At 45.9% G+C, this 20,282-nt stretch overlaps 1 protein-coding gene across 1 annotated transcript in view; it reads left to right on the top strand.

Annotated features, from left to right (window-relative positions):
• The first annotated feature begins 7,904 nt into the window (after positions 1-7,904).
• The window catches only part of TACR3 (tachykinin receptor 3), a 226,170-nt gene continuing 213,792 nt past the window's right edge, over positions 7,905-20,282 (top strand). Inside the window, exon 1 of the mRNA XM_075336767.1 lies at positions 7,905-8,656. Coding sequence (XP_075192882.1) covers positions 8,214-8,656 — 443 coding nt within the window. The 5' untranslated portion in view covers positions 7,905-8,213. The remainder of the gene's footprint in view (positions 8,657-20,282) is intronic.

Raw genomic sequence — 20,282 nt, 5'->3', positions numbered from 1 at the left:
TGGCTTAGTTAAAAAAAGTTGGAGTGTGCAATGCAGGCAGACGTGCTGCAAATATCTTTCCACTAGTGTGACTACACAAAAGTACAATAGCCACGTTTAGGATGCCACTAGGTACACTGACTGTTTGCTAGTATAATGGCTTAGTTAAAAAGAGTTGGAGTGTGCAATGCAGGCAGACGTGCTCTGCAAATGTCTTTGCACTAGTGGGACTATAGCAAAGTCCAATAGCCACGTTTAGGATGCCACTAGGTACACTGACTGTTTGCTAGTATAATGGCTTAGTTATAATGAGTTGGAGTGTGCAATGCAGGTAGAGGTGCTGCAAATGTCTTTGCACTAGTGGGACTATAGCAAAGTCCAATAGCCACGTTTAGGATGCCACTAGGTAAACTGAGTGTTTGCTAGTATAATGGCTTAGTTATAATGAGTTGGAGTGTGCAGAGGATAGGAGGGTACAGTGCCAGGATTGTGGGTATGGGTAGAGGAATGGAAGCCTGCCTTTCTATTCCCTCCTAATGGTGAAATGCAGCGACGAAATCCCTGACCTTGGCTACACAGACGCTGTCTCTGTTTTCAGGACCTGTCACCTATGGCTCTCTGACTCTGCCGGTTTGAGCCCTTAAAAGGACTGCTAGAAAGTGCTCTCCCTAAGCTGTCTAACGCTGTGTATGGAGCGCATACAGCTGTATCGGCGATAGGACTCAGGAGGACGGAGCTGCGACAGTGATGTCTGACACCAAAGACGCAGAAGAGATAATGGCGTCCTGGAGGGAAATGTCCGGTTTTATAATGCAGGGACATGTGACATGGACATCCTATCACACATGCCGTTGCTTCTCTGGCTAAAAGTCCACTTAGCTGTGTGTGTGTCTGGGATTGGCTGACATGCTGGCCCGCCCCACTACACACGTGCTTAGGGAAGGAAGACAAGGAAAAAAAAAAAACAAATGGCGATCGCCATTATAGAAACAGCAGTGATCTGAAGGCGCTGTTCACGCACACTATACACTGAAATGTCATAATAGTGTGATTCACAGAGTGACTTACACTATTACAGCAGAAACCAAGCTAGGATTTAGCTGGTTTTTTGCTGCTAGAACAGTTCTCGAACGTTTCTAGAACTATCGAGCTTTTGCAAAAAGCTCGAGTTCTAGTTCGATCTAGAACAGGCCCCAAAATCACTCGAGCCTAGAACTGGAGAACCTCGAACCACGAACCGCGCTCAACTCTAGTCAGCAGAGGCGGTGGAGGAGGATGCGACTGATGATGAGGTTAGCTTGCACCTTCCTGGACACAGATGGAGTACTGGAAGCACGTCAACAACTGCATCCTCAGCCACAACTCTGCCTCTGAGCACAAGTAGGGGTAGCTCTGTAGGTCGCATGGGCTCTAAGCCTTACCTAGCCTGGTCCTTTTTTGACATCGCAAAGGATCTCCTAACTCATGTAATCTGTAAGATTTGTCGCCAATCTCTAAGTAGAGGCCAAACCTCACTAGTTTGACTACTTCGTCCATGAACCGTCACATGGATATGAATCATAAGTCCCAGTGGGAAGCTCACTGTGCTACAATGCCCCTTCAAGTGAATCCGCGCGCTCTTCATTCTCTATGTCTGTGGGGACAGCAGTCACGCATGCTTTGCGACGCAGACCTTCCACCTCTTTAACCGCAACAGGCAGTGTGATTGGCAGGTCATCAGTTGTTTTGAAAGTGGAAACAGCTACTGGTGTTGACCTCCCTCAGACATCGAGAGCACCAACTTTGGATGAAGGCAACATTATGTCTCCGCCTGCACTTTCCTCACAGACCTGCACTTTTCCAGGGACACCCTACTCAACGCCGTCTCAGCACATCAGCCAGCCCTCGGTCCCTCAGATGTGGACAAGTAAAAGACCATTTCCTCCTAGCCATGACAAAGCTAAGAGGTTGACTTTCACCCTCTGCAAGCTGTTGGCTACAGAAATGCTGCCTTTCTGCCTGGTGGACACAGAGGATTTTTGAGACCTTATGTCCGTCGCAGTGCCCCAGTACCCCCAGTACTAGATGCCTAGTCGCCACTATCTCTCCAAGAATTTTGTACCTATGCTACACCAGCATGTCGCACACAACATCACCGCTTCCTTGAGAAACTCTGTGTGTGACAGGGTGCATTTCACCACCGATACTTGGACCAGTAAGCATGGACAGGGGCGTTACATATTGATGACTGGGCACTGGGTAACTATGGTGAGAGATGGAGAAGGATCTGCTGTACAAGTCTTGCCGTCCCCACGAGTTGTGTGTCAATCCTCTGTATGTAGAAGTTCCTCCACTGCTTCTGCCTCCTCAACCTCGTCTGGTTCCTTCACCTCCACCCAAAACCTGTCTGGTCAGGCCACCCGTGTTGTAACTGCGCACAAAGAATCCCGCACACCTCCTTACTATGCTGGCAGCAGAGCTCAACGGCATCAGGCGGTCTTTACGTTGAAATGTCTGGGAAATAAGAGTCACACAGCTGACCAGTTGTGGTCAGCTCTGGAGACCGAGTTTCGTAAATGGTTGTCTCCACTCAACCTGCAGCCAGGGAAGGCCGTGTGCGACAATGCTGCAAACCTGGGTGCGTCCTTTTGCCGGGGCAAGGTGACACACGTGCCTTGTATGGCTCACGTGTTGAACATTGTTGTCCAGCAATTTTTAATCCACTATCCCGGCCTAGATGGGCTTCTGCACAGGGCATGGTCACTATCTGCTCACTTCTGCCGTTCACTCGGCGCAGCTGACCAACTTGCATCGCTCCAGAAGTTTTTCGGCCTGCCGGTTCACCGCCTGAAATGCAATGTTTTGACACGCTGGAATGGGACGGTGGGGGAGAGGGATTAACAAGGGCGCATGGTAGCAGCCAAACTGTTGAGGAAGGTGCAGGAGCTCAGGAGGAAATGGAGGACAAACTGTCGATGGGCATGGAAGACCCAGCAGATGAGGGAGACCTTGATCACATTTCGGTTGTTCGACGTTGGGGGGAGAGGTCAGAGGAAGGAAGCGTGGTTATCACCTTGCCGACACAAACACAGCAAGGACTTGGTCCTCCTGGATGCTCAAGACACATAAGCACCTTCTTGCTGCACTACCTACAACATGACCCTCGGATTGTCCTAACTAGAAGTAATGCTGACACTCTTAGATCCCCGGTACAAGTCAAAATTTGGCGAAATAATTCCAGCCATAGAAAGGGACGCACGTATGCAGGAGTATCAGCAGAAGCTGTTATGAAATCTTAGCTTGGCTTTTCTACTAAACACCAGTGGTGCACAGAGTGAATCTCGCAGTTGTAACTTGCCAACCATGGGAATTTAGAGCCATCATCAGTCAAACCGTACTAGCAACACCATATCTGGTGGTAACAGAGCAATTTTATGGAATCGTTGCATGAATTTTCTAGACCATCCTTTGCAAAGGCCACAAGAGACAAGAAGTTTGACACATAATCAACGCCTGGAGAGGATGATACAGGAGTATTTCCAAGTGAATATAGATGCCATGACTCTGCAACTGGAGCCTTGCTCATTTTGGGATTCCAATCTGGAAAAATGGTCTGAGCTCGCCACTTACGCCTTGGAGATCTTGTTGTGTCCCGCAGCCAGCGTTCTCTTGTTACGAGTCTTCAGTGCTGCTGGGTGTGTGCTGACAGATAAGCGCACGTGTCTGTCCAGTGACAATGTGGACAGACTAATGTTCATCAAGATGAACAAGTCATGAATTCGCAAGGACTTTTCTACTCCTGTGTCATCCTGGGGAGAGTATAGGCTTGTGGATTTGGAATGTGCTTCATTCAAATCAACATGTCAAGTTTGCAACTAGGGGACAACAGTGGTGTCTGTGGCCCAATTTTTGGAAAAAGGGAGACTCTGGTTGGAGTCACCTTTTATTTTTTTTTTTTTAAAAATGTTCCAAGATGAACAAGTCATTGATCAGCAAGGACTTTTTTACCACTGTGTCATCCTGGGGAGAGTAAAGGCTTGTGGATTTGGATTGTGCTTCATTCAAATCAACATGTCAAGTTTGCAACTGGGGGACAACTGATGCCACTTAAGTGGTGTCTATGGCCCAATTTTTGGGAAAAAGGGAGACTGGTTGGAGTCCCCTTGTTGTGTTTTACATGATTTTAGAGGGGCATGACATGTCTATATCTGTGTCTCCTCCTCCTTTTACTCGTACAGCTCTTTTGTTTTCGCATGAATATATGTACTTGTCACTTTCCATGTGTTTGTGGTGTCTTGTGAGTTGTTTGTCACCTTTTGGACACCTTAGAAGGTGTTTTCTATGTGTTTGTATGTGTTTGTGTTTGCCTCCCATTGCTTTCAATGGGGTTCGAAGGTGTTCATCGAGTGTTCGTCGAACGTTCACCGTACTGACCCACCGTTCGATGAACCGAACCGAACTCAAACGCTAAGGGGGTGGCTCAATACTAGTGCTAACTACAGACCTGTCTCCAATGTCCATCTTCATCTCCAGACTCATAGAAGTCTTGCTCCACTTTCTCCTGATCCACTATCTTTCAGATAACTCTCTTCTTGACACTTTACAATCCAGTTCTTTACACTTTATTGAAGATGCCTTTACTAAAGTCTCTAAAGATCTATTACCAGCTAAATCTAATGGTCACCACTCCATACTAATTCTCTTACCTTTGTCTGCTGCATTTGACAATGTGGAGCAAAGCTCCTTCTCGCGTTGCTCCATTCTCCTAGCCTCAAACAAACTCATCTCTTTTGGTTCTCCTCCTACCTCTCTGACTACTCCTTCATTGTATCATTTGCCAGTTTTTCCTACTATCCTTTTCACCATACTATTGTGCCTCCTTAAGGTTCTGTCCTAGGCCCCTTACTGTTTTCTATGTACACTGCCCCTATTGGATAATCCATCAGCAAATTTGGTTTCCAATACAATCTATATGCTGATGACATCAATTTTACATATCTTCTCCTGACATCATACCCACCTTAATACAAAACACCAGGGTGTCATAATTCTTCTGCTCAGTGATCAGGGCATTCTAAGCTGTCAGCTCGGTGAGTGACGGCTCAGTTAACCAACCTGGAGATGAGGTGTGCTGAGCTGTCAGCGTTTTGAGTGAAACACTCAGTTGTTCAGTCTCATACTGGGAGGTGATGGGTTTCTGCAGGTGTTTACTGGTCCTAGTAATTGTCCAGCTAATTAGGTGAGCAGTTTATCCCAGAGCACTGCCATTTTAAGGCTATGTGCCCACGGGACTATGTACCGGCAGATATATCAGCAGGTACATCCGCAGGTTTCCTGCAGCAGCTCCCCAGAATCCGCAGCTATCCATAACTGTGGGATTCCAGTGAAATATCTGCGGAAAACGTGCGGACATTCATGCGACTTACCTGCAGAAGTCCCAGCCTCTATCTACATAGTGGAGAGGCAGGACTTCCGCAGGTAATTCCGGAGGAATAATTGACATGCAGTTATGTGCGGCTGCGGGACATCCGCAGCATGTTCCACAGCCACACATACCACAGCATGGACACAACACTCCCCATGCCCCATAGAATAACATGGGGAGTGTCTGTACTTTCTAAAACCTGCGGTTTTATCTAGAAAATCCAGGTACATAGTCTCGTGGGCACACAGCCTTAAGGGGGCTTTACACGCGATATCGCTGGTGAAAGCACCCGGTTCTTGTGGCGTCACAGCGGCGTCACTAAGCTGCCGCCCAATAGAAGTGGAGGGGCGGAGATGAGCGGCCGTAACATCCCGCCCACCTCTTTCCTTCCTCATTGTCGGCGGCCACAGGTAAGCTGTAGTTCGTCATTCCCGAGTTGTCACACGTAGCGATGTGTGCTTCCTCGGGAATGACGAACAACCTCTGACCTGCAACAATCAACGATTTTTTGAAAATGAACGGCGTGTTCATGATCATCGATAAGGTGAGTATTTTTGATCGTTAAAGGCCGTTCGTTGGTGTCACACGCAACGACATCGCCAACGATGCCGGATGTGTGTCACGGAATCCGTGACCCCGGCGATATATCGTTAGATACGTCGTTGCGTGTAACAGGGCCTTAAGTCTCCTGCAGAATTGTGCTATTTGGCCTTGTAATTAATCTTTTGCTACCTGACCTTTGACTTTGTTTGACCAGCCTTTAGCATTCTTCATCTGCTTGATCCACTACTCTCCAGGTACTCTGACTCCAAATTGTGGCCTGTCTACGCCTATGCCTATACATTTAATCTTGAAGTGACCTCCTGCTACCTGACCCCGTAATGTTCAAGTATCTTGCCTCTTGACTTGCCTGTGTAGTGACTAGTGACTAGTGTCATGCAAGGATTGTCTGTCTGCTGTCTCTGACAGTGTGAAGTTTCCACAGTTTCTGTGTGAAGTTTCCACAATCAGTGATGGTTTGGGAAGCAATGTCATCTGCTGGTGTAGGTCCACTGTGTTTTATTAAGACCAAAGTCAGCGCAGCCGTCTACCAGGAAATATTAGAGCACTTCATGCTTCCCTCTGCCGACAAGCTTTTTGGAGATGGAAATTTCATTTTCCAGCAGGACTTGGCACCTGTCCACACTGCCAAATGTACCAATACCTGGTTTAATAACCACAGTATCCCTATGCTTGATTGGCCAGTACATTTGCCTGACCTAAACCCAATAGAATATCTATGGGCTATTGTCAAGAGGAACATTAGAGACACCAGACCCAACAATGCAGATGAGCTGAAGGCTGTTTTCAAAGCAACCTGGGGTTCCATAACACCTCAGCAGTGCCACAGGCTGACCACCTCCATGCCATGCTGCATTGATGCAGTAATTCATGCAAAAGGAGCCCGACCAAATACTGAGGGCATTTACTGTACAAACCTTTCAGTAGGTACCAACATTTCTGAGCTTAAAATCATTTTTTCAGTCGGTCTTGTAAAATAGTCTAATTTTCTGAGATAACGACTTTTGCGTTTTCATAGGCTTTAAGCCATAATCATCAACATTAATAGAAATAAATACTTGAAATAGATCCCTCTGTGTGTAATGACTCCATATAATATATGTGTTTCACTTTTTGTATTGAATTACTGAAATAAATTCACTTTTTGATGATATTCTAATTTATTGAGATGCACTTGAAGATAGGTAGATTTTCTACAACACTTAGGAATCCAGTACAAAGACTACAGAACCTAATGAATGAATCCCGGCTGCTGCAATAGTAATGTGATCTCTGCTATATCTGTAGCTGAACAGTCAGCAGAGTGCTCCCGTCGTACTATATGGATATAGTGAAGAATATAAGGAACACAGTTGCAGTTTTTCTCATCTATATAAAATGTGCTGTACTTTGCAGAGGAGACATTAGTGTAGATATTGAAGATGTATATTACTGTGAATGTGCTATGTGACCAAGTACATCACACCAGATGTTATTTACATTCAGATTATTAATATTTATCTAGTTTCTCTTAGCTGATACTTTTAAGTGAATTTCAGCGTATAGAAGGGTTAATTGTGCAGTGAACCAGTCTCACCCTCCGGTAGCGAATTAGCTGCATACATACTATTGCTCTTCTTTAGCCAGGCAGCAGTCTCAGTGATGTTAGTTTATATTCAGCTACTATCAGATTCATTGAGAAAAACAAAGGCATCAGTAAATTAGCATGGACTCTGATGGGTGAATGATTGGACAATAGTATGGGCTGGTGCTTACCAACAGGAATGGAAATGGCTTTACATTCCATAAATGTGCTTTGTGCTGAGCAGCACCATGGAGCTCATGTTCCTCAGCTGCACACAGTAAACAGCTCAGCAGCACAGCCTCCTCCAGGCACGGTGACAGCAGTGACACTGACTGGTATCATGTCTGCTCTGTGCCATGGAGATTTGTAAGCATTGCTGAGACTACCTGTGTAAGTGTACCCTGTGGTCTTCACTCACCCCCTCCCTGCTCTGATGTCACAGACATTTTCCTAGACATTGGAGGAGCTGGTTCTATAAAAGCCTTGTACTGGCTGTCTATTCCTTCACTTCTTCTCTGCAGGCTGGAAGGAACTTAACAAGAAGTTCACACCTTCTGTTTTCTATTGAGTTTCTCTCCTGTTACTGAAAATGTGTAAGACAGTTCTGAGCTGACTGTATGATGGACCTTTGCTTGAACTTGCCAGTACTTTGCTGATCATCTGAAGTGTTTGAAGACCTTTGCAATTGTTGAAGAATAAAAAAAGATGACCTCCTCTCCAATAAATGTGACAGAAGATGGAGTGGGGATTTTTGCTCCTCTTGGAGAAGGTTTGCTTTGGCAGAAGAATGTGACTCAAACTTCTAATGTCACTTCCCCGGTTGCTCATAGATTTGTGCAACCTCCCTGGCGTATAGCCCTTTGGTCACTGGCATATGGGTCAATGGTGGCTGTAGCTGTATTCGGAAATATCATTGTCATGTGGATCATATTGGCTCACAAAAGAATGAGAACAGTCACAAACTATTTTCTGGTCAGCTTGGCTTTCTCTGATGCATCAATGGCTGCCTTCAATACCTTGGTGAATTTCATATATGCTCTTCATAATGAATGGTATTTCGGAGAGGCGTATTGCAGATTCCACAACTTCTTCCCAATTACGGCTATCTTTGCCAGTATCTACTCCATGTCTGCTATAGCTGTGGACAGGTGAGTTACCACCTAACACAAGTCCTCTTGAAAAGACAATTCATGATATTCTAACATTTCACACTCACGTTCTGTCACAAATATTATATTGTCATAAAATTGATAAAATTTAGATATTATACAAAAGGATTAATACATGCATTAATCCTTTTGTATAATATCTAAATTTTATCAATTTTAGTTATAGTTATAAAGTTATAGTTTTGTGCATAAAAAAGCATGAATGAATCATATTTATTACACTACAACTGGAAAATAGTGTAGGAAATTAGAAAATATTTACCAATCAATATATTTTTATTATATTTATTTTTTTTTTAATACCAATAGTTTTGTATTTTTTAAGAAAATTGTGGGGCTAAATTGTTAAAAATCCAGTGTATGATTTTTGTCAAATGATAAGTTACTTTTGATTTCGTTATTACCAAAAAACATGTCCACAATGAAAATATTGATTTTAAGAAATTTTGAAAAAATGTGTCGGCTGAACATGCAATTTTTTTTTATTGGTGAAAAGTTGATATGTGTATTAGCTTTACACTTGGCAATAAATCTGGCTTGATAAGGTTTGACAGTGAAAATGGGCAATACATTGATAAATATGGCTGATGACTATGTATTTTGTAATATATGGAATATATTTTTCTGTTGAACTCAAAATGTTAGATGAGTCACAATGTCTACAATTATTTATTTCTTTACAAATAAGAATTTTAAATTCACATTAAATTAATATTAAGGTTTATTTCTTGTTTTTTTCCATCTTGCTATAAACTCCAGCAGTGATTGCTGGTTAGTTATGAGCTTACTGTGCATTAAAGTATGTGCACCCCTGTAGTATCTGTAACAGACTACTACAAGCCCACTAATAATCCACTTTGTGCTCTTCAAGCAATTTGCAGACATCTGATATTGAGAAGCAATTTTAGATCTCAGCATTTGGAGATTCTATTGTGAGCTATAGAGATGAAGTGGCATTTCAGTTCATATATATTTATGAATGAACTGCAGAAAATAAAATGAGCCTTTAGGAAATCTAGAACTTGGCACGTAATATTAGTGTTACTATTTTTATTTTATGTTTCACATACTAATTTTTATAATATTTAACACATGTGGCATTTGTGACTTTTTTGAATAACTGAATGAGCCATCACATTAATAAATGATATTGTGGCTTGTACTGTAGCTCCATGCATATGTATGTATGCTTAAGGGCGTTATGTGGTACAGACATATATTCTTCTAATTCAAGAAATTCTGTGCTAATAAATGAAAGTTTATTGTTCTCTAGAAGCTACAAAAAAGGTCTCAATATTTTAGGCCTAAAGCCTGCTTTACACGTTGCAATTTCACATACGATATCGTATGCGATTTGCAACGCCCCCATCGTATGTGTTACGGTTGCTGCGAGCACTGGAGACTATGTCCAGATTTCTTGCTACTGCACATGTGCGAGCGCTGGAGACTAAGTCCAGATTTCTTGCTACTGCACATGTGCGAGCGCTGGAGACTAAGTCCAGATTTCGTGCTACTGCACATGTGCGAGCGCTGGAGACTAAGTCCAGATTTCGTGCTACTGCACATGTGCGAGCGCTGGAGACTAAGTCCAGATTTCTTGCTACTGCACATGTGCGAGCGCCGGAGACTAAGTCCAATCTTGGAGCCATTGCACATGTGTGGGTGACATCATCGCTGACACGAGGTCACATGTCTCTGACACCTTCTATGCCGATTGGTCGCTGGTCATGTGCTTGTGACGTCTTGCTCGGTGATAGGCCAGCATGACGTCACTCCTGTCGTTCTGGCAGCGGATTGGCTCTGGTGTCCTCCATCTTGGATGAGGCACAGAGTCTATATAAGACCCTGACACACGCCGCATGGTGCTCAGTCCTCTTGGTTCATGCATATGAGTAGACGCTCTGTGCGCGTTCCTCTAGGCATTCCTCTGTCTATGCTAGGTGAGCGCTACCAGCAGGGTAGCGTTCTTATACCTTACAGCTTCGGCTGCTGTCCGTATCCTTACCTCTTAGGGGAGCGGACATAGGCAGGTGCCTGAGGCACATGGTCTGGCTGGGCCTTGTGATTCTACTCGTAGGTGGACGTTGCCGCTAGGGTAACGTTCCTTATACTGCGTCTGGCAGTTGTTCGTATCCTCGCACACTAGGGGAGCGAACAGAGGTAGGAGCTTTGTGCGGCTTACGCTGCTGTTCGTCTCTTTTGCACCACTAGAAGAGCGGACCTAGGCAGGTGCCATATCTAGTGGTTCGTGTCCTCGCACACTAGTGGAGCGAACGCAGGTAGGAGCTTTGTGCGGCTTACGCTGCTGTTCGTCTCTTTTGCACCACTAGAAGAGCGGACCTAGGTAGGTGCCATTTCGCACACATTGCCTTTGTCTCTGTGATTGTTAACAGAGATCATTCCACACACCCTCCAAGTAAGGGAGGAATTGCTTTACTTACTTATTATATCCTTCTGTGAGTTAACAGAGGTATTGCACTCTGCCATAGTCTGCAGCAAAGTCTTTGCACGGTGGACCCTGACTGTCTGATACTCCTTTCGGTTATTATCAGACAGCCCCCCGTAACATTAGGACTGAGCCAAGGGTCTGGCAGTTATGGCAGAATATCAGCAGTTACACCGTTACATACAAGTACTTGAGTCACGGCTCAAGAGTATAGAGGATAAACCTCAGACCATGGTGACATCTGCACATGATCCTCGACTTGCTCTGCCAAACAGATATTCTGGCGATGCCAGATCATGTCGTGGTTTCATTAGTCAGTGTCAGATACACCTAGAGGTCAACTCTTCTCGCTTCTCTACGGAGAGGTCCAGAGTAGGCTTTATCATCTCATTACTTCAGGACAAAGCCTTAGAATGGGCGACTCCCCTATGGGAGCGCTCTGATGTGGTTACTCTGAGACATCAAGACTTTCTTGATGCTCTTAAGGCGGTATTCATGGGTCCGCAGGTTACCCATGATGCGGCCCTGAGACTGTTAGATCTATCTCAGGGTTCGTTATCCACTAGTTCTTATGCCATTGCTTTTAGAACTCTGGTGGCAGAACTAGATTGGCCAGAGAAGGTGTTGATTCCTATCTTCTGGAGAGGGTTGGCAGGCTATGTCAAGGATGCCCTTGCTACTCGTGAGGTCCCTGCTTCTCTGGAGGACTTGATCACAGTTGCAACGAGGATCGATGTACGCCATAAGGAACGTAGACTCGAGGTCTCTTCCTCACGCCCTAAGCATCGGGCTATTCCAGTTGTTGAGGGTCCACTACCATCTTCCTCAGCATCTGAAACATCTCCCACTCCTATGGAGTTAGGTCATACGTTCTCCAGACTACGCAAGTCTGGTCCTCCTATATGTTACGTATGTCGTCAGGCTGGGCACTATGCCAACAAGTGTCCTAGTCGTCAGGGAAACTCCCTGGCCTAGTAACCATTAGAGGGGGGTTACTAGAGACGTCTTCTGCACCCTCTAAGTGTTGTATCCCAGGTCAGCTCTCGTTATCTGAGAATACATGGCCTATTATGGCTTTTGTGGATTCCGGAGCTGACGGGATTTTTGTGTCCTCAGGATTTGTAAAGGGACACAATATTCCCTCTATCATGTTAGAGGCGCCTATTCCTGTCCGTGTTGTTAATGGAACTATGTTGTCTGACTCCATTACATTGAGGACAGTTCCCTTGCGCCTTTCCCTGTCTCAGGGTCACATAGAGGAGATTTCTTTTCTTGTTTTGCCTGAGGGTATAGACGACGTCCTTCTGGGTCTTCCATGGCTTCGGACTCATGCTCCTCACATTGACTGGGAGTCTGACAGCATTATTAGTTGGGGTTCGAAATGTCAGTCCCGATGTCTTCCCTTACCACCTAAGGTCGTTGCGGTTGCATCAACTGATCTCTCTCCCATACCTACACCCTATTTGGATTTCGCTGACGTGTTCTCCAAACAGGGTGCTGAGGTTCTTCCACCCCATAGGCCGTATGACTGTGCCATAGACCTTATCCCAGGTTCGGTTCCACCTAAAGGCAGGGTTTACCCCCTGTCGATACCTGAGTCGGAGGCCATGTCGACCTATATAAGAGAGAGTTTAGAGAAGGGGTTCATTCGTAAGTCTGTCTCTCCCGCGGGAGCTGGGTTTTTCTTTGTTCGGAAGAAAGAGGGTGATTTGCGTCCCTGCATAGATTACAGGGGTCTCAACGCAATCACAATAAAGAACAAATACCCATTACCTTTAATTTCGGAGCTCTTTGACAGACTGAGAGGAGCTCAAGTTTTTACGAAGTTGGATCTGCGGGGTGCGTATAACTTGGTACGAATTCGAAAGGGTGACGAATGGAAGACCGCTTTTAACACCCGAGACGGTCACTATGAATACCTCGTCATGCCTTTTGGGTTATGTAATGCACCCGCAGTATTTCAGGACTTCGTAAACGATGTGTTCAGGGATTTACTGTTATCCTCAGTAGTGGTGTATCTGGACGACATCCTGATTTTTTCTCCTGATCTGGAGACTCATCGTCAGGATGTCGTTCGTGTCCTTTCCCGTTTAAGGGAGCACTCATTGTTTGCTAAACTCGAGAAATGTGTATTCGAGCAGTCCTCATTGCCTTTTTTGGGTTACATTATCTCACAAGAGGGTCTGGCTATGGATCCTGCGAAGCTCTCTGCTGTCCTGCAATGGTCCGAACCTCATTCCTTGAAGGCGGTGCAACGCTTCTTAGGATTCATAAATTATTACAGGCAGTTCATACCCCATTTTTCTACTTTGGTGGCCCCTTTGGTGGCCTTGACTAAGAAAGGTGCTAATCCCAAAGCCTGGTCTACTGAGACATCTCAGGCTTTTGAGGCAGTAAAAAGACACTTTTCAACTGCTCCCGTTCTTCAAAGACCCGATGAGAATAAGCCCTTCCTCTTAGAGGTTGATGCCTCTTCAGTGGGTGCTGGTGCGGTCTTGTATCAAAAGAACGGTGCAGGTAGAAAAAGGCCGTGTTTCTTCTTTGCTAAAACCTTTTCACCGGCAGAGAGAAACTATACCATTGGGGATAGGGAACTGCTCGCCTTGAGATTAGCCTTGGAGGAGTGGCGTCACTTGCTGGAAGGAGCGAAACATCCTTTCCAGGTCTATACAGACCATAAGAATCTGACGTACTTACAAACCGCTCAGCGTCTGAATCCTCGCCAAGCCCGCTGGTCCTTGTTTTTCTCCCGCTTTCACTTCTCCATCAACTATCTGTCTGGGAGTAAGAATAACAAGGCAGACGCCCTGTCTCGCTCTATGCTTTCTACCCAGGAAGAGATTGACGAACCTCGTCTTATCCTTCCCTCCAGGGTTTTTCATACGCTCTCCCCTGTGACGTTAGACCAAATCCCACCGGGCAAGACCTTTGTTCCGCCTGATCGACAGAATGATATACTGTCATGGGCCCACACCTCAAAGGTGGGTGGGCATTTTGGTATTAGGCGGACACGAGAGTTACTGGAGAGGTGGTATTGGTGGCCACACTTAGCCAGCCACGTCAAGAGATATGTCGGTTCCTGCTACTCGTGTGCTCGCAACCGTCCATTACGGCAGAGACCGGCTGGGCTCTTGCATCCTTTACCAGTGCCAGATAGACCATGGGAGGTGGTAGGCATGGACTTTGTGGGTGATCTTCCATGTTCACAGGGACATAGATTTGTGTGGGTCATTACGGACCATTTCTCCCGGATGGTTCATCTCGTACCGTTATCGAGAATCCCATCTTCCAGGGTACTAGCCAAACTATTCCTCAAGCATGTCTTTAGGCTTCACGGGATGCCAGATCGTATCATTTGTGATAGAGGCCCGCAATTTACTTCCCGTTTCTGGCGAGATCTTTGTAGCCTTCTGCAAATTGAGTTGAATCTCTCTTCGGCATACCATCCGGAGACTAATGGTTTGGTTGAACGTACCAATCAATCTATGATTATATACCTTCGACACTTTGTTGCTGAGAACCACGATAACTGGTCCTCCCTCCTACCCTGGGCAGAATTTGCCCTTAACAATTCGCTGGCTGAGGCCACTGGGCAGACACCGTTCGTACTCAATAATGGGCAACACCCTAGGGTACCGGTACCGTTTCCCGCTGCTGCACCTCCTCCTCTTGTGGCCGACTGGGCAACTAATGCCAGAGAGGTTTGGGATCGGACTCAAGAGTCGATCCAAGCAGCTAAGGACCGTATGAAGACGGTGTCCGATAGGTTTCGTCGCCCGGCTCCTGTCTTTTCTCCAGGGGACTTTGTGTGGCTCTCTGCAAAACACGTGAGACTTAGAGTGAGCTCTGTCAAATTTGCTCCTCGCTTCCTGGGTCCTTATGAGGTTCTTCGACAGGTAAATCCTGTAGTCTATCAATTGAAGTTACCTGTCCATCTTAGGATTCATGACAAATTCCATGTCTCACTGCTAAAGCCGGCTATTTTACCTCACGCTCGTGAAGTGCACTCTCCTGCCTCTGATTCCTCTCGCTCTAGCTATGAGGTACGAGCCATAGTTGGTTCTAAGATGGTTAGAGGGCGCAGGTTCTTCTTGATAGATTGGGAGGGCTATGGCCCGGAACATCGCTCTTGGGAGCCTGAGGAGGCTGTCCATGCTCCCGACTTAGTTGCCGATTACCTGCGTCGCCGGGAGGGGGGCCCTTGAGGGGGAGGTACTGTTACGGTTGCTGCGAGCACTGGAGACTATGTCCAGATTTCTTGCTACTGCACATGTGCGAGCGCTGGAGACTAAGTCCAGATTTCTTGCTACTGCACATGTGCGAGCGCTGGAGACTAAGTCCAGATTTCGTGCTACTGCACATGTGCGAGCGCTGGAGACTAAGTCCAGATTTCGTGCTACTGCACATGTGCGAGCGCTGGAGACTAAGTCCAGATTTCTTGCTACTGCACATGTGCGAGCGCCGGAGACTAAGTCCAATCTTGGAGCCATTGCACATGTGTGGGTGACATCATCGCTGACACGAGGTCACATGTCTCTGACACCTTCTATGCCGATTGGTCGCTGGTCATGTGCTTGTGACGTCTTGCTCGGTGATAGGCCAGCATGACGTCACTCCTGTCGTTCTGGCAGCGGATTGGCTCTGGTGTCCTCCATCTTGGATGAGGCACAGAGTCTATATAAGACCCTGACACACGCCGCATGGTGCTCAGTCCTCTTGGTTCATGCATATGAGTAGACGCTCTGTGCGCGTTCCTCTAGGCATTCCTCTGTCTATGCTAGGTGAGCGCTACCAGCAGGGTAGCGTTCTTATACCTTACAGCTTCGGCTGCTGTCCGTATCCTTACCTCTTAGGGGAGCGGACATAGGCAGGTGCCTGAGGCACATGGTCTGGCTGGGCCTTGTGATTCTACTCGTAGGTGGACGTTGCCGCTAGGGTAACGTTCCTTATACTGCGTCTGGCAGTTGTTCGTATCCTCGCACACTAGGGGAGCGAACAGAGGTAGGAGCTTTGTGCGGCTTACGCTGCTGTTCGTCTCTTTTGCACCACTAGAAGAGCGGACCTAGGCAGGTGCCATATCTAGTGGTTCGTGTCCTCGCACACTAGTGGAGCGAACGCAGGTAGGAGCTTTGTGCGGCTTACGCTGCTGTTCGTCTCTTTTGCACCACTAGAAGAGCGGACCTAGGTAGGTGCCATTTCGCACACATTGCCTTTGTCTCTGTGATTGTTAACAGAGATCATTCCACACACCCTCCAAGTAAGGGAGGAATTGCTTTACTTACTTATTATATCCTTCTGTGAGTTAACAGAGGTATTGCACTCTGCCATAGTCTGCAGCAAAGTCTTTGCACGGTGGACCCTGACTGTCTGATACTCTTTTCGGTTATTATCAGACAGCCCCCCGTAACAGTATGTGTGGCACTTGTTGTGTGGCACAATTTGTTGAACGTGCCGCACAAACGATTAACCCCCGTCACACGTACTTACCCGTCCATACGACCTCGATGTGGGCGGTAAACGTCCACTTCCTGGAGTGGGAGGGACGTTCGGCATCACAGCGACGTTACGCGGCAGCCGGCCAATAGAAGCGGAGGGGCGGAGCTGAGCGGGACGTAAACATCCCGCCCACCTCCTTCCTTTGGCATTGTGGGCCGGGAGCCACAGGACGCTGGTAAGATCTGTTCATCGTTCCTGGGGTGTCACACACTTCAATGTGTGCTACCCCGGGTACGATGAACAATCTGACGTGCAATTCAATAGAAAGGTACGATGTGTATGCGATGAACATTTTAACGTTCAATTGCAATCGCACGTACCTGTCACACACTGCAATGTACCTTACGATGCCGGATGTGCGTCCCTTACGTCGTGACCCCGCCGACACATCGTAAGATACATTGCAGCGTGTAAAGCGGGCTTTACACAACCATGTATATAAAAAATTGCTGCACATGAGCTCTGTGTGATGCCTTCTTTCCCCTGCAGGGGAGCTGCAGGGAAATTCAATACTTAGTGTTTGGTTTCAGCTCAAGTGATTAAAGGTTGTTCCAGCAGCTGGACACCATATGTTCACCTTTTTCTCAGGAGACTGTCGAAAAAATATTTGACATGTCATGATGACATGTAAGAAATTTACATTGGTGAAGATCTAGTAACTAAAGGGTAGTTTACACGATGCGATATCGGTACCGATATTGCTAGAGAGCGTACCTGCCCCCGTCAGTTGTGCGACATGGGCAAATTGCTGCCCGTGGCACACAACATCGCTTACACCCATCACACGGACTTACCTTCCCTGCGACATCGCACTAGCCGGCGAACCGCCTCCTTTCTAAGGCTGCGGTTTGTGCGGCATCACAGCGATGTCACACGGCAGCCGTCCAATAGAAGTGGAGGGGTGCAGATGAGCGGGCGGAAGATCCCGCCCATCTCCTTCCTTCCTTTTCCGGTGGACGCAGGTAGGAGATGTTCTTCGTTCCTGCGGTGTCACACGTAGCGATGTGTGCTGCCGCAGGAACGACGAACAACATCGTACCTGCAGCAGCAACGATATTAAGGAAAGGAGAGACGTGTCAACGATCAACGATTTTTGACGTTTTTGCGATCATTGATCGTTGCTTCTTGGTGTCACACGCTGTGATGTCGCTAACGGCGCCGAATGTTCGTCACTAACGACGTGACCCTGACGATATATCGTTAGCAATGTCGCAGCGTGTAAAGCACCCTTAAGACTGCACCAATCACCATAACAAAGTGGCATAGTTATGTACCTGAGTGCTTTGCCCCCTTCTTTTTTATTATTCTCTTCTGTATGTGGTTATATGCACAGTTTGCTCTTGTGTCTGACCGGCATGAACTAGTGTCTACAGAGTTTTTATATGGACTCCCATGTTAAAAAAATGGATCCGGCAGAAATCAGTTTCCCAAAGGATCCATTCTAATGGATGGCTACAGGACATGTGAACATAACCCAATAAGAATACATAAACATCCCACAGTGGTATAACACACTATATGCTTATTGAAGGTAAAATCCCATACGAAACTAAACTGTGAAAGAGAATCGCCAATAGATTATATACTAAGTGACTAAACTTAGATATAGGTCACTACTCTGTGTGTCCCCGTAGAGGGCTTGTAACAGTCACTGCTCACTACACAGTGACATGCTATCACCTCCCTTGCACCATGAGTTACAGGCACCTCTGCCTATATATGCTGCTGAGCAGGCTGTCAGTCAAGGTGCAGGAGGAGTGATTACAGCTTGCTCCCCATATAGTGAGTGGTGACTGTTCTAGCTCCCTCTGCTTCCAGTTATGTGACCAAACATGATTCAAACACTATTAATATGTAGATTAATAATGATTACATTTTTTGTAGGTGATAGATTTAAAGGAAATCTGTGACCAGGTTTTTGCTCCCGCATCTGAGAGCAGCATAATGTAGAGACATGTGATTCCCTGATTCCAGCGATCTGTCACTTACTGAGCTGCTTGCTGTCATTTTGATAAAATCAATGTTTTCTCTGCCGCAGATCTAGCAGTTATACAGAGCTCATGAATATGCTGGACTACCTAGCAGCACACCAAGTATTCCTCTTATGATAATTTACTACTGAGTAATCAGTGATTTTATCAAAACTACACTAAGCAGCCCAGTAAGTGACACATTGCTGGAATCATCTTTGTCCCTACATTATGCTCTCAGATTAGTGGCATAAACTTGGTGACAGATTCCATGTACTGATTACATTAATATCACTGATAATAATAGTTTACTATTGTGGTATCCTAGTCATATAGGAACCTCTCAGCCATAATATTAAAACCATTGACAAGTGACGTGAATAACAATGATCATCTTGTGACACATATCAAGGGGTAAGAAATATTAGGATTCAAGTAAACAGTCAGCTCTAAAAGTTAATGAGTTATAAGGAGAAAAATTAACAAGCGTAATGATTAGTGATGAGCGAGTATGCTTGTTACTACTCGGTACTCGCACGAGTATCAATGTACTCGGGCTACTCGGCGGGGACCGAGTAATCTCGCGATACTCGTGCTGTACTCGTGGTCTTCATGTTGGCGCTCTTTTTACAGCCATCCCTTATGCAGGGATTGGCTGGCAGACCACTGCAATGCCACAGCCCTGTTGTGGAATTGCAGTGATTGGCCAGCCCGCACAGCGTGACCGTGCCTTTAGCCCGACACTTCCCCGCTCGGCTACGGCCCCTCCCGCACTCCACTCCGCGTGTATATATATATGCACGCTTACACACACACGCACGTTTTTTTTTTAATTTACAGTTTTATGGTTTCTACATGCTGCCGGGGGTCATTTCAGAAAAATACTCGGGTCTCCCATAGGATAACATTGGGCTCGGTGCTCGGGCCGAGTACACGAGTATTTTGAGATGCTCGGCCCGAGCCTCGAGCTCCCGAGCATTTTAGTACTCGCTCATCACTAGTAATGATCTCAATTACTTTGACAAGGTTGAAATTGCAGACCTTGGGGGACGTTCCTAGTATGCAGTGGTGAACAAGTAACAGTGTAATAAGTGCCCAAGGATCATTGATGTAAGTGGGGGAACAAAGGTGAACCGGTCTGGCAGAATCGTACATATAGTGGGTGAAATAAAGATTTAGAAACGTCACCAATTTTCTAAGTGAATATATTTCCAAAGCTGATATTGACTTAAATCTCTCACCAGACGTTGGTAGCAATCAAATACACACAAAGAACTCAAACCATATAGTTGAAACCAGAAATTTACATACACTATATAAAAAGACACATCTGCATGTTTTTCTCACTATCTGATATGAAATCAGAATTAACTTTTCCCATTTTCGGTCATTTAGGATTATCAAAATTATTTCTATTTGCCAAATGCCAGAATAATGAGAGAGAATGTTTTAAGGCATTTTTATTACTTTCTTCAAACTCAAAAGTTACATACATTTCATTAGTGTTTGGTACCATTGCCTTTAACCTATTTGACTTGGGTGAAATGTTTTGGATATCCTTCCACAAGCTTCTCACATTAGTTGGTAGGAATTTTGGGACATTCCTCCTGACAGAACTGATGTAACTCAGCCATGTTTGTAGGTCACCTTGCTGCCTTTTCAGCTTTGTCCATACAGTTACAATAGGAGGGAC

Source organism: Anomaloglossus baeobatrachus, chromosome 1 (genome assembly GCF_048569485.1).
Source record: "Anomaloglossus baeobatrachus isolate aAnoBae1 chromosome 1, aAnoBae1.hap1, whole genome shotgun sequence".
Classification (NCBI taxonomy): domain Eukaryota; kingdom Metazoa; phylum Chordata; class Amphibia; order Anura; family Aromobatidae; genus Anomaloglossus; species Anomaloglossus baeobatrachus.
This window is presented reverse-complemented; position numbering and strand designations above follow the sequence as displayed.